Source organism: Crinia signifera, chromosome 8 (assembly GCF_055691185.1).
Source record: "Crinia signifera chromosome 8, ASM5569118v1, whole genome shotgun sequence".
Lineage (NCBI taxonomy): Eukaryota > Metazoa > Chordata > Amphibia > Anura > Myobatrachidae > Crinia > Crinia signifera.
Window position 1 is genome coordinate 56,726,597 of NC_139224.1, and position 15,529 is coordinate 56,742,125.

General features: G+C 45.8%; 1 protein-coding gene across 2 annotated transcripts in view; it reads left to right on the forward strand.

The window, feature by feature from the left end:
* GALR3 (galanin receptor 3) overlaps nucleotides 1-13,511 on the forward strand; it is a 59,379-nt gene extending 45,868 nt beyond the window's left edge. For both annotated transcript variants that reach the window (XM_083156446.1, XM_083156445.1), the window contains exon 3: nucleotides 8,956-13,511. In XM_083156446.1, coding sequence (XP_083012572.1) covers nucleotides 8,956-9,763 — 808 coding nt within the window. In that variant the 3' untranslated portion in view covers nucleotides 9,764-13,511. The remainder of the gene's footprint in view (nucleotides 1-8,955) is intronic.
* Nucleotides 13,512-15,529: the final 2,018 nt, after the last annotated feature.

Genomic DNA, 15,529 nt, shown 5'->3' on the forward strand with positions numbered 1-15,529 from the left:
CGGCATATGTATAATGGACATCACGGTGTGGGCATATGTATAATGGGCATCAGGGTGTGCGGCATATGTATAATGGGCATCACGGCGTGTGGCATATGTATAATGGAGCATCACGGTGTGGCATATGTATAATGGGCATCACAGTGTGCGGCATATGTATAATGGGCATCACGGCGTGTGGCATATGTATAATGGAGTATCACGGTGTGTGGCATATGTATAATGGACATCTCTGTGTGGGGCATATGTATAATGGACATCACGGTGTGGGGCATATGTATAATGGACATCACGGTGTGGGCATATGTATAATGGGCATCAGGGTGTGCGGCATATGTATAATGGGCATCACAGCGTGTGGCATATGTATAATGGAGCATCACGGTGTGGCATATGTATAATGGGCATCACAGTGTGCGGCATATGTATAATGGGCATCACGGCGTGTGGCATATGTATAATGGAGTATCACGGTGTGTGGCATATGTATAATGAACATCACGGTGTGAGGCATATGTATAATGGGCATCACGTGTGTGTGGCATATGTATAATGGGCATCACGGTGTGCGGCACAAGTATAATGGGCATCACGGTGTGCGGCATATGTATAATGGCATCAGGGTGTGCGGCATATGTATAATGGGCATCACGGTGTGCGACATATGTATAATGGCATCAGGGTGTGCGGCTTATGTATAATGGGCATCACGGTGTGCGACATATGTATAATGGCATCTGGGTGTGCGGCATATGTATAATGGACATCACGGTGTGGGGCATATGTATAATGGACATCACGGTGTGGGCATATGTATAATGGGCATCAGGGTGTGCGGCATATGTATAATGGGCATCACGGCGTGTGGCATATGTATAATGGAGCATCACGGTGTGGCATATGTATAATGGGCATCACGGTGTGCGGCATATGTATAATGGCATCAGGATGTGTGGCATATGTATAATGGGCATCACGGTGTATGGCATATCTATAATGGGCATCACTGTCTCCTCCACCACTTTGTGACTCCCCTCCCTGCATCCCCTGCCACTCTGCATCCCCCCTCCTACCCTGCATCCTGTGCCACCATGCCCCCTCACACTCTGCGTCCTGTGCCACCCTGTGTAAGTCCTCACTCCCTTCGTTCTCAACCACTCTGCATCTCCCCTCCCAGCATTCTACGGCACCCTCCATCCCCCCCTCCCTCCCTGCATCCTCTTCCACCCTGCCACTCTACTGTGTTGGGAGACCCCCTGTCACCCCCCCCCATCTCTATCTCCCCAGCCCCACAGGCTGTAGAATAAACGCTGTACGCATGCGCCTATTCTGCAGCCTGAGGGGCTGGGGACATAGCCAGCAGCTAAGAGAGCCACTAGCCATGCCCTCACAGCGGCAAAAATTGGGCGTGGCCTTGTTGGAATAGGCCACACCCCCATATTGATAGGCCACACCCCCTAAAAATTCGGGCGCGCCTCCGGCGCGCAACAACACTCCCCCCCCCCCCCCCCCCCCTCATAGGGCTGCTTCAAGATTTTTCCCGGGCTGGTTTTAATTCCCAATCCGCCCCTGATCAATGGTGATGGTTACAGCGCTTTAAACCTTTTGTATGTGGGGGCAGCTTAACTGAGTGGTCCGTGCTCAATAATAGTGTTAATCAAAAGTATTTGTTAAGCACTCTCCCTTGGTATATTAAGTATGCGAAATGAGTGACAAGATGCTTGCGGTGTGAAATCAAATATATGTTTATTGTCTCAAAACAGTGCATACAAATGTACATATGAAAAAACGTAAATGGTGAAAGTAGGTAAGTGAGAAAACCTTGGATGAGCCCCATGGGGGAATTAGGGTGCCAGCAGGCTCCTTTTTACCATAAGCCTAGGAGGCTTATGTCTCATGCAGGTTGGGGTGGTGTAGATGCAACCAGTGATAAGCCCTTTCGGGTATAAGGGGTCAGCAGAACCCTTTAACCATAAGCCTGATGGCTTATGTCTTATGGAGGCAGATGAGCGTGTGGGTGGGGGAAGGGGTATGCCTGTGAGGCGGGTGGGTGGTGTGCGGCAGTCCAGAAAGCACAGGGGGCTGGTGGCAAATGGATGGCTGAGTGGGCTGTGCTGGGTGGCGGCGTCCCGCTAAGACATAAGCCATCAGGCTTATGGTTAAAGGGTTCTGCTGACCCCTTATACCTGAAAGGGCTTATCACTGGCTGCATCTACACCACCCCAACCTGCATGAGACATAAGCCTCCTAGGCCAGTGGCGTAACTATAGCTCCGCAGCCCCCGCGGTGGCGGGGGGGCGCAGAGAAATTGTGGGGGGCTGCGGGGCTATAGTTACCCGTGGTCTGCATCTCGCCCGGCTCTCTGCCGGGACCTGCCTGATGTCACGGTCCCGGCCAGCTCCTTCTGCAATGAAAACTGACAATTAGAAAATGGCTGCCCCCATACTGCAGACAGTTTTCTGTCTGCAGTATGGGGCAGCCATTTTCTAAGAGTCAGTTTTCATTGTAGCAGCAGGAGCCGGCCGGGACCGTGACGGTCAGGCAGGTCCCGGCAGAGAGCCGGGTGAGACGCAGACAGCGGGTGCAGGACAGGTACGGGTAAGAAGGGGGAGGCAGGTTAGGTGTGTGCGGGGGGGGCGCCGAAAAAAACGTGCGGCGGGGGGGCGCAAAATAGTTGGTTACGCCCCTGTCCTAGGCTTATGGTAAAAAGGAGCCTGCTGGCACCCTAATTCCCCCACTAGGCTCATCCAAGGTTTTCTCACTTACCTGCTTTCACCATTTACGTTTTTTCATATGTACATTTGTATGCACTGTTTTGAGACAATAAACATATATTTGATTTCACACCGCAAGCATCTTGCCACTCATTTTGCATACTTAATACACCAAGGGAGAGCGCTTAACAAATCCTTAATTTTAAGGCACTTAAGGCATACAATCAACGCGATGGACCCGATTTTTTGTCAATCACCAGCTAATTTGCCGGTGAAAGACAAAATCGGGTTGATCGCGTCCATCGCGGCCCCTAATAAGGGGCCGCGATGCGACCGAAGCGATCAACGCGATTTTCCCATAGGGAACAATGTTACATTATTTTTAAAGTGAAAATCGGATTGATCGCATCGGTCGCGGGCCATTCTAATGGCCTGCTATGCGATCAACGCGATCAACCCGATTTTACTTAGGTGACAATGTGAAATGGGCCAATATGGCCCATTTCACATTGAATATGGTTAAAAAGTATGTAAATGTAAAAAAAAATTGGGTCGATCGCATCGCATGCGATTTGGTTGGCATGCGATGCGATTAACGTGATTTTTCCGACCCGATGGATACAATCAAAATCGGTGGCGCCGTGCTAGGAAACAAGTACCGAAATGCCTTTTAAAATTGGTCAACCAAAATGTATTAAATTCTTTAAACAAAGTATGGTGGCAACAAGAAAGAACGGCCAGACCCACAGTGACCTTATGACTTAACGCCGACACTCATTTCAACGACATGGTATTCTTTCATTTGTTGGCAACGCCAACAATTGCCGGGTCTCCAACTCTCTCCCCAGTACACCATAATAGAGCCGGCCAGACAGCCAAACCCCAATGACCCCCGTTAGGAAAGTCACTGTATACAATGTATTGGGCAAAGAGCGCACCCTTAAAACAGCAGCGCAATAGCCACTGTAACTGCCATTCTTTCCCGCCACAAATATAGGTTGACAAACCCCAACCGGCAAAGAAAAAGAAAAAAACAGGTTGGGACAAAAAGGTAACTTGGGGAGGGAGGGCGGGAAAAAATTCCAGAGAAATGTAAGGAATATTCTAGTGCATCATACAAACCCCTCCCTAACACTCCCCTTATTTAAATTACCTAACATGCCTAGCCTGTTAACTGTTTCCTTACCAGAACAAACTATGCAAAGCTCACACAATCCCTCAACCTAGAAGTTTATAAACCCTTGTGCTATTTGCATTCGCTTTTCATTACCTTAAGAGAAAAAACACCAGTGTACAGTAAGTGGGGTATGGAGAAAGTGTAAATCATTCATCGTTTTTGGGTGTACTACTCATGTACAGTACATACAGATGGAGCCGGCCTTAACTTTGCAGGGCTGGCGTTTCTGTCGCCGGCCCGCCAGTGGCCGGCTCCCACCAGGGGCGCGCGCACGCACGAGACGCTCGCACCCCACTGTGGCAACGGACCTTGTCCCCGGTCCCCGCCACCTCTCCCAGATTGCAAACAAGTGGAATACATTAAAATATAATTTGCATCTATCTCTACTTCCAATTCAATTTCATCCTCATTTCCTTTTTCTATTGATGTTGCCCAAGTCTGAGTCCTTGGTCCACTTTTTTCTGTACTCCTTTCTTGGTGAACACATATGCTCCGTTGCTGCTGCTTAGTTGCACAGATAAAGGTGGTTATTCCGGGTTATCCACCAAATCCCACCTTGCGAATGGGTGGCTGGCGCCACCCATTCGCAAGGGCTATTCGCTCGCAGGGGTTTGCGAATGGATGTTACACAGTCCTCCCTGTTGCCGCTTGGGGGGGGGGATCAGGCCACTTGGGGAGGTTCGGCTGTGCTCGTTTGTTTGGGCGTCCAAACACAGGAATGCCTGAACAGATGAACAGCTGACCGACCGAACCCCAGAGCGCTCCTGAAACACCCCCCTCCCCAAGTGGCCCGAATTTCTCCTATTGGTCGCAAACAGCCGAAGCCAGCAGCAGCTCCAGGGAATCCGGGGCTGCCCCTTCTGTGGTGAGTATTTCTGGGCCAGGACAAACCTGCGCTGGTAGGTTTGTCCTGCCCCGGGAAAACTCACCACTCAAGGGATGAAGGTCCACTTAAGGGAGTCTGTTTATTGTGTTGTATTCAGTGCCATCGAAAGGGGGGGTGGGTACTTTTTACCGTGTCCCCTCCCCAGCTGCAGAAAGCTGGCAGTGGGAGTAGAGAGCAGAGGCTGCCGCAGCAGCACATCCTCTCTTCCCGCTCAGCACACACTGCTCAGTGCCATGTGCTGAGCGGGGGAGAGAGGCAGCAGCCTTTGCTTCGGCACACAGCCCGCACCCACTGCAATTTTTTTATAGGCCTGTGGCCACGCCCCTCCTGTTGACCAAGCCCCTTTTTTTCCAGGGCCTGGCAGCGCTTTCAGTGTCCCTGGTTGTATTCAGAAAGTCATAAGCTTTCCAACAACATATCACCATGCATGAAAACAACAAAAAAAGCATGGACCCTTAACACGGCACCCTTAAGGATCATCTGAATAAACCCATCTTCAAACTTATATTCTCCCTTAAGATGATATGGTAGTGTGCAAAGTTTGAAAACGATTAGTTAAAGAGTTTGCGCAGATGGACTCCCGGGTCACAGACCCGGAAGTCCAGTGCCGACACCGCATCGCAAGGGACAGCTCTTACCGCAAGAGCTGTCCCTTGCGTTAATAACAGCATATGTTACAGCATATGCTGTTATTAATAATATTGCCCGGTGAAGGGGGGCTGCGGATGTTACAACATCCCGCACCTTGAATGTTATTGTGGAACATCCATACACACATACAACATCATAAACATCGTTCAATTATAGTTATGAAGATTTTGACCCAGACTGCAGCTTTATAGATAACCAAGATGCTGAAATGGTATAAATTCAAAAAAACAAATCACAAAGAATAGATCGCTGTCCGTGCAAAAAAGATTTATTAATCCTATTAATATTTTAATAAGGCAATATTTTAGCCCAATTCAACAATAAAAACACACAATAAAACTTATTTCTCATTAAAAAAGAAAAAAAAACAGGCCAGAACAACCAGGCATATAAATGTGTTTGCTCTCAATTATATCTCTGACAAGCAATTAAGTAGTAATGTTTACTTTCTTATTCTGCAACATATAAAATCAGCAGTATTCTTAGGGGATCTTCAATCCCCGGCGAGCACCTCCCGTCGGGTAGATGCTCGCCGGGCCCTATTCAATGCTGTCTTCCCCGACAGCATTGAGCAGGGTTTTTGGGCAGAACGAGCCTAGCATCACTAGCTGTCGGGCTCGTTCTGCCGAGAACGGCCGGGAAGTGACGAGCTGCCGGCCACAGCTCGCGGCCACGCCCCCTTCTCGGTCCCCGGCAGGCGGGACATTGAATCCCGCCTGCATATTCTCGGTCGTGCTGACCGAGAAAGGGACTGGGTCACGGCAGTCGAGCGAGCTCGACTGCCGTGACCCTCAGATTGAATACCCCCCTTAGTATGATCATACGTTTGTACTCAGTTGTTTGAACTCAGTTGTTGTAAATAAAATAATAAACAGTTCCTCATGGAATTTTGCAGGAAATAAGATTGTTAATAAAGAAGTTAATTTGCATCATCCGTTTTTTTATTAATTATATCCCTTTCTTTAGGAACAGGAGTGTAGCTGTTACAGAGTTCCCAATAAATAAATTTAAATTGCACTAAATAATCATAAAAATCAGCATCAATAGTTACCCAGCAGTGGGCCACGGAATGCCAGATCTTGGTGTTTTAAGCAGCAGGTATCTCCGTACAGTTAAAGGGACAAAACTGGGACAAAACTGCACAGAGTTGGAATACTAGTAAAGCAATATACAGTAGGTTTATTACCAACAATATAAAAGCAATTAGTAGAATAAGCTGTACAGCTAATAGGTGGCCACACTATTATAAAAACATAAATCAAGACAACAAAGTATTAAACGACATTTGCAGTATATATAATTGTTTGGTAAAGAGCACTTAGAGCAGGTGGTTAGTAGCGTTCTTGGATGGAAGTTGGTGCCATAAAGATATCCTTTGGTTTAGTAACTTAAATTAGCTGGTTAGTTACTTTTGGTTTACCAGGAATAATTCTAGGCAGTTCTGTAAAACCCAGGGGTATAGTACTTATCCTTACATAGCTTGTTAGGATTAATACGGTTACGGCATATGAAATTTTAGTAATAAGCCATATGGTTACCTTGCTGTGAGTTCATTTTAAATTCATGTCTGGCCAGACAAAAAAAACATGGTACCTGGCAGCATTAAACGATGCAGATGTTCTCTTGTGCCTCCCAGTTGCTGACGCTGAATGTTCTTTGTGGCACCTTTATCCGGCGTATAACATCAATAAAATTTCTGAAATTCTGCACGGTTAGCAAAAATTTCTCTCTGAGGAAGCTGCTGAGGCTAACAGCAGGCGGGAAAACGCGTAAGGGACATACCCATTCTTCTCCTATATGCATTATAGGATGGGTCCGGACGAGGTCCCGACAGTCCGGATCCCGACAGTCATTTACCCGACGTCCACGACCTCCATAGAGGGAGAATAGAATAGGTGGCGAGCGTAGTGAGCCACCGTGCCCGCAGCGAGCCCGCAAGAGGCTTTGTTGCGCTCACCATGCTGTCTGGGTCCGGCCAGTCGGGATCCCAACGTCGGGATAATGACTGTCAGGATCCCGACTGTCGGAACCCTATACCACACCCAATAGGATATCCATCTTGTATCCTGCAGAAATTCTGAAATTTTGTAAGTTGCCACAAAGGACATTCAACGTCTGGCTTCTATGGATTGAAATGACTATAGCCCTTAAACCAGATTTATCTGCACAATAAGGCAGGGAGTGGCTTTCTGCAGTAAGCCAGCTCTCTGCTTATCACATTCCGGACTGGCAGTCCCGGAGGGAGGTAAACACCTGGGACTGTCTTGTGCATCTGTGATGGGCAGGTACAACTTCCAATAGGAAGTCACTACCACTCACAGGGAAGCCAGTGCAGTCTCAGGGATTATGCCTGGCTTCACTAACACTAAAAACTGGAAGAGTAAAATTCACCACCCAGCTTAAGGTTTCTGCACCAAGTTATTCTAGTCATATTCTACAGAATCATCCAAAATCTAGATTGTCTGCTCCCTGGACCAATTCAAGCATATTATCTTTTAACAAAGCAATCATTCTATGTACAGTAGCATATACATGCTTTTTTAACAGACTGTTGCTTTTCTTTGTTCACACTTTTAAGAACATACTGCGCTTAAGCCAGACTAGGTTACTATCTAGGTACTAAATACGGTACTTGTGTAATTTCACTACTTCCATCGCATGCCATCGCATGCCATATGTAGTGGCATGCGATGCGATGCGATTTTCCCGTGGTTTTGTGCATTTTTGATAAAATCGCATGCGATCACATCGCATGCGATCGCATGCGATCTGATGCGATGCGATGTCATTTTTTACAGAAATTATGGACATGAGTTGACATCATGTAAAATGCACCCCAAATGTCATTTTTCACACTGTACCACCCCCACTATCAACGCCAACCCGAAGCATGGCGAGCGCAGCGAGCCCGCGAGGGGCGGCGGTACGCGTCCTACGACCTTTTCATACCACTACTATCCACGTTGGCGTGGAGTTGAGAATAGAAAGTGTGGCGAGTGCAGCGAGCCACCGAGCCCGAAGCGTGCCTTCACAGGTATCCGTGTCCCCTTGCGGGCTTCACAGGTATCCGTGTCCGCTCGCCACGCTTCGGGCTCGGTGGCTCGCTGCGCTCGCCACACTTTCTATTCTCAACTCCACGCCGACGTGGATAGTGGGGTTATGAAAAGGTTGTAGGACGCGTACCACCGCCCCTCGCGGGCTTGCTGCGCTCGCCACGCTTCGGGTTGGCGTTGATAGTGGGGGTGGTACAGTGTGAAAAATGACATTTGGGGTGCATTTTACATGATGTCAACTAATGTCCATAATTTCTGTGAAAAATTACATTGTATAGCATCAGATCGCATGTGATCTCATGCGATCGCATGCGATGCGATTTTTCCCTGTACGATGCACATCGTGGGAGCCGTGAAAGTACGCAAGTACCCTAAATACTATAAATGACATCAATCTTCATACTGTATATTGTGTTCCTTTTTAAAGAAATGTACTTTTTCCTGACCTTGTCATTCCTCTCCCTGTGTCTGCAGATATCTTGCCATCCGCTATCCACTTAAATCAAGAGATCTTCGTACATCTAGAAATGCCTTTGCAGCTATTGCAGTTATATGGGCTCTTTCTATTCTGTTTGCTGGCCCTTACTTGAGTTACTATCATATAATCCTCTACAATCAAGTGCCCATCTGTATTCCCAATTGGGAGGATCGTAGGAGGAAAATCATGGATGTCTCGACCTTTGTTTTTGGTTACCTTCTGCCCGTGCTTATTCTGGGGCTTTCCTATGCTAGGACCATCTGCTTTCTGTGGACTTCAGTGGATCCTGTAAAAACAGTGTCCGAATCCCGAAAAGCTAAACATAAAGTGACCAAAATGATAGTCATAGTAGCTGTGCTCTTTTGTATTTGTTGGCTGCCTCACCATCTGGTGATTCTGTGCTTCTGGTTTGGCCACTTTCCCTTCAACAGAGCCACTTATGCCTTCCGCTTGGTCTCCCATTGTATGTCCTATGCTAACTCTTGCCTCAATCCCATTGTTTATGCTCTCATCTCCAAGCACTTTCGGAAGAGATTCAAGCAAGTCTTCACGTGTATGCTGACCCAGAAGCGGGCACGCAACAAGGTTCATGCAGTGCAGGCTGCAAACACAGTAGCTGGCTTTTATGCTGGACACACAGAGGTCACCCAACTCCAAGAAGAGACTGCTCGTGGGGGAAGAACAGCTAGAGAAGAAGCTATTGAGGATGCCAGTCCAGAGGATTCATTAAATCCTAGGATGGTTGGTGGAAGTTGGGGGACTCGTTTGCCCAAGCCCATTGGTTTCACCACACAAACGACATAACACGGCATGCCAAATGAAAAAAAAACAGTACATATTGGAAAACTTACAAATTCACCACAGAAGGTATAAGAACGACTTGGTAGTTGGTTCACATCCATTTTGTAAGATCTCCTGGTGATTTTAAACAACTGAAACCTTCATATACCTCAGCTCCATCAGTTACGTTGTATTTTCTCTGGAAGAAGGATTTGCTTTGCCTGCACAAGGAAAGTGCCTAACTGTGATAATACCTTAGCAATGAATGGAAAGTATTTATAAATGAAGATAACAATACATGTAATCTTTTTTTCAGCTTTAGATTTCATTGTCCCTATTACAGTGTAACTGTTTATGAGGGCATGGTATGATTACTACGGCATTTTAGTCCTACGTTGTATAGTAATAATGGCTAAAGGCAATTTACATATAGCTCTTATATAAATTATAAAATATTTGCTCTAGAAGCTGGTTCATATATGAGCACAGCCCTGTAAATGCTTTGCAACGTTTGTGCTGTACTGAAATGAAATAAGGAACTTTGTGTGTTAATGTGACACACAGTACAAAGAACTCACAATTCATCTTTTTAATAACTTGAGTAAGGGTTCTGGATACACTATTACTCTTGTAGCGCCCCCTGTAATGATGCTAAATACAGCATAGTGCGTTTGCCTGCTCAGAAAATCACCATTTATATTGCTATTGGAGGACTAGGGGGGCATGTGCCATCTGCTCCCCGGGTTAGTATACTTTACAGCCATACTTTACATACAGTAGATGTGGCTGGCTGTAAGACTCATGCAGAATGCGACTGCAGGCAGAAGTTGGCGGCTGCAGGAAAATGGTAGAACAGCGGCAATGAGGGAAAGGCAGAATGGTAGTGGCTGCAGGGGACTGTGTTACAGTATTCAGGGGTAGATGTAAGAAGCAGTGATAAGGGAGGAGAAGTGAGTAAAAGAAGTGGCCATGTCAACCAATCAGCACTGAAGTAACATTTCTAATTTGCATAATATAAATGATATGGAGCATCTGATTGGTCACCATGGGCCCTTGTGAGAAGAGTCATGCTGCTCTCTACTGTGGGGTAGAAAGCCATTGTGGAGCCAATAGAAGTACATGAGATCACAACAAAATAAAGCAGGTCATTTTTCAGCTGCTGGGGAGAGTACTGCAGGATGGACATTGAAGGTTATGTGGGGTGTATATTAAAAATGCTGTAAGGTTGAGTCTTTTAAATGGTGATTGAGGTCTGTGAACGGGTCAATGGGAGTGCTGTGAAATGGACATTTAAGGTGTTGGGTAAAGGGGGGATAATGCTGTAAATGTGGTTTTGAACAGGTGACAGTGTATGAGCTGTGAGGGAAGGGGTTCATAGGTGCTATAGTGAGAGCACTGAGGTAAACAGTCAGCACTTGTTAGGGTGCAGTGAGTAAGATGTGAGGGGGTCAGTGTGTGCTGCGATGGGCTAGTGTTAAATAGAAGGAACTAGCAGTGAGAGGGCTATAGAGGGGATAAAGGGAGACAGCTATGGAGTGGGCGATCAGGGTATATGCAGGTAGGACTCAAGACAGCTGGGTGGCCTGGTAGAAGCCAAGGACTCTTTATTACACCTGCTCCCCAGGAAAAAAGTTGTCAGCCAGCCCCTGCATATTGCATATGTGTAGGTAATGAAGGATATACAACTGACACCTTTTTTTAGCTGACATGTGCCGACCATCCACTACGGCGTGATGGGAGAATATAATAATGTGCCCGAATCATGTCGAGCGCAGTGGTACAATTAGCCTATGTCGACATTCGGGACAATTTTTTTTAAAAAACTCATGTCGACCTGTTGATTGTCAACCTTGCTATTGCCGACATCATGCTTGTGTCGACCTTCCAACCCTGCGGACCTTAGCCGTCTAAAAGCCTTAGCCTACAGTAAATAGGGTTGACCCAATTATTTATTTATTACCAGTTATTTTTATAGCGCACACATATTCCGCAGCGCTGTACAGAGAATATGTGAACATTCACATCAGTCCCTGCCCCAGTGGCGCTTACAATCTATATTCCCTACCACATGTACACGCACACACAGACATTCTAGGGTTAATTTTTGTTAGGAGCCAAATAACCTACCAGTATATTTTTGGATTGTGGGAGGAAACCAGAGTACCCAGAGGAAACCCACACAAGCACGGAAAGAATATACAAACTCTGCACAGAATATACAAACTCGGCCATGGTGATGACCTCAGTGCTGTGAGGCAGTAATGCTAACCATTACACCATCTGTACAGACCCAATGACTTATACCCACTCTAATAATGTAAGGATGTTTGTGGTATATAAGGCAGACCTGAGCTTCTGGGAAATGCGAGGAAGACTCTAAAGATAATGACATGCTGCTCTTTGGGCTATGCAAACAGCACTGTAGCACAATCAAAAATACATAACGTACAGGTTTTAGCAGTAAGTTGCTTGGTTTACATTGCCACAGCTACTGTATATTGTAGTCACATTAAAAATGTCACTGAAAACTACTATGGTATGATTAGATAACAAAGCTTCTGTAACTCTTTGATTGCCAAGGGAATTTGTCAAAATAGGTGTGAAAATTGCCAAGAAAACCTTTTTATTAACCTTTTTGAGTGCCAACGTTGCTGTAAGATATCCTCAAAATATCCATTAAAAATGCCATCGCCGCTTACAGCAACTGTTCTTATTTTGGGTGCATTATTTAACTTAACTACAATTAGTTGACTTGGCTGTATTTGTATTTATTTACACTAAAACAACAGTCGCTGTGAGCAACGCTGGCATTTTTAGCTGATATTTTGAGGATGGCTCACAGGAACGTTGGTACTCAAAGGAATAAATAATGTCTTCATTTTTCTCCCCAGTTGCCAATTGTATGGCATCCCCAAGTCCTAGAGCCCTAGGCTGCAGTCTAATCTGTCTAATGGCCAATCAGGTACTGATTTCACCAGCGAGACAGGGTAAAAACGCAGCGTTTTGTTTATATACTGTCGATCCTCCTGGCTACAATTTTATCAATGGAAAGGATGCGGATTATCCATCATGTAAACTATTTGGTATTTCTTAGCCTGATTCCCAAAGTAAAAGTGTATTGTAAATAAGATATATTTTTTAGCACATTTAGTAGACACTATTAGAATAAATGCTATTTTTAATTTATGATTGAGCTATATAGAATTGGTTCAGATCTATTTTCTCAACTGAGATGCTGCCTATGGTAAACTATTGTTTAATGATTTTTAGCACTGAATTTTTATTCTGCCAAAAAATGACCAAACAAATCTCAGCAGCTATAATGAGATTCCCCATTGTTTACATGAGTATAGCTATTAAACTGAGGTCTTCAATTGCTGACCTCTACGTGTGTCATACTTCCCCAAATACTCCATTCCATGTCCTTTTTACAACATACTTTTCGGTACTTATATGTTAGTTGGGCGCCCACTAAGGTAGTTGCTTAGTTTTCTGTATCCCCTCACGGGACTCGCTACGCTCGCCGCGCATCGGGCACGCTGCGCTCGCCACACTATATAAGGTCAATTCCATGCCGACATGGATGGTGGGGGTATGAGTGTAGTATTTATAGTGGGAGCCCAACTAACATATAAGTACCTACTTTTCTTATCTGGAGATCATATTGCCGATATATTGCAAATTAAACTTAAGATAAATGACTATGTCTGTTTCAATAAAAGATTCAGCATAAGAAACTAAGGAGTATATTTATTAAAACATAATTTTTCTATGTGCGTTGTTCTTTATGTGTTGTGTTTACATGAGTAAGGTCACACATGTGCACTAAGCAATTGAGATTTTTGGGGCTGCTCATGCCCCCACACAGGATTAAAGCTGGTGGGGGCCATGGGTAACAAAGTTGTTGGGTTCACTACTACTGAAATTGGCAAACACCCCATAGGATACACACACACACCTGGACCATCACAGTGAGCATCAGCCTCTGACAGGCAGCAGCCAAGTATAGGACAGAAGGCAGCACCCAATTACATGGCAGACAGGGAAACACCCAATTATTTTGCAGACAGATAGTACCCAATTATTTGACAGACAGGGCAGCACCCAATTATATGACAAACAGCCAGTACCCAATTATTTGACAGACAGGGAAGCACCCAATTATATGGCAGACAGACAGCACCCATATTTTTGGCAGAAAGGCAGCAACCAATTATAGTTCAGGCAGGCAGTACCCAATATTTTAGGCAGGCAGACAGACAGCTACCAATTATAGGGCTGCTCCCAATTATAGGGCAGACAGGGCAGCATCCAATTATATGGCAGAAAGGGCAGCATCCAATTACTTGGCAGACAGGGCAGCACCCCATTATATGGCAGACAGGCAGCACCCACTTATATGGCAGGCAGGGCACCCCTGGACTGATAAAGCAGAACAGACTGGGCATCCTGAAGTAAAACAGCAGACACAGCAAGGCCGCAAGTACCCACCAGATGCCACCAACCACAGTCAGGCAGTCAGTCCAACCTACACAATCTCCTATGCTGAAGTGAAGATATCGCCAATCGGTGGGGACTTGTACAACATCCAAAACTTGTGAGAATCTGATAGCAGGATGATGACGTTTTGCCTCGCTCTGTGATGAGTCTAGCAGGAGAACCCGAGCCAGACTGGAATCCCAGCACGAAACGGGAAGTTCACAGGGATTTGGATCCACTCTAACTGTAACATAGTGTATCACCATGTTTTTGGGTAAGTACTCCTGCTGCGCACCCAGCTGATTCCGTACCGTACAATTCAAAGGGTTTCCCTTAATCTGGCATTCCCAGTGCTGGGGCCTTTGTTAGGCTCACCTTTAATTCCTCAAAAGCCAGCTCGGATTCCTCAGTATGAGAGACCCGATCCGGCTTAGTGGAGGAAACCATTTCTTGTAGTGGTAATGCCAGAATAGAGAATCCTGGGATCCAATTGCGACAATAACCACACATGCCTAGGAACGTACGGATCTGATGCTGGGTCTGAGGTACTGTAGTACCATATTTTGAATCACTTGGATTCAGTCGTCAGTGAGGTGCCTCAACCCTTGGGTAAGACAGTGGCCCAGATACTTAACCCTGGTCTGGCATAGTTGTAATTTATCCGTTGATACTTTATGTCCTGTCCCTGAGAGATGCATCAGCAGCTGTCGAGTGTCATCCTCTGATGACTCCAGTGACTAAGAACACAACAATAGGTCATCAACCTATTGTATCAGTATCGAACCACTCAAGGGTTGGAAGGATTGTAAACAATCATGCAAGGCCTGGGAGAAGATGCTAGGGCTATCTATGAATCCCTGAGGGAGTCGGGTCCAGGTATACTGTACTCCTCTGTAGGTGAAAGCAAAGAGGTATTGGCTGTCAGGGTGTAAAGGGACAGAGAAGAAAGCAGAACATAAGTCAATGACAGTGAAATGCGTACAGTGAGGTGGGATTTGCATCAGGATGACAGCTGGGTTTGGCACTACGGGGAATTGGCTCTCAACTACTTTGTTTACCCCTCTTAGGTCCTGTACTAGGAGTACTGCGCTTAGTACAGTGTTTTAAAGAATGTAACGCTCAGACGCAGCCCCCAATTATCAATACCGATATAAATATAACCTGATGGACAATAAGTGAAGTGCGCAGTTTACGTACTATGTCCGTAAACTAATACCTTTTACTCCTAGCTACGTGCGAACAAAATGTAGCACAGCGTAGCGAACCTTTCTCGTGTATTATACACGCTAGACCGATACTTATAATTTAGTA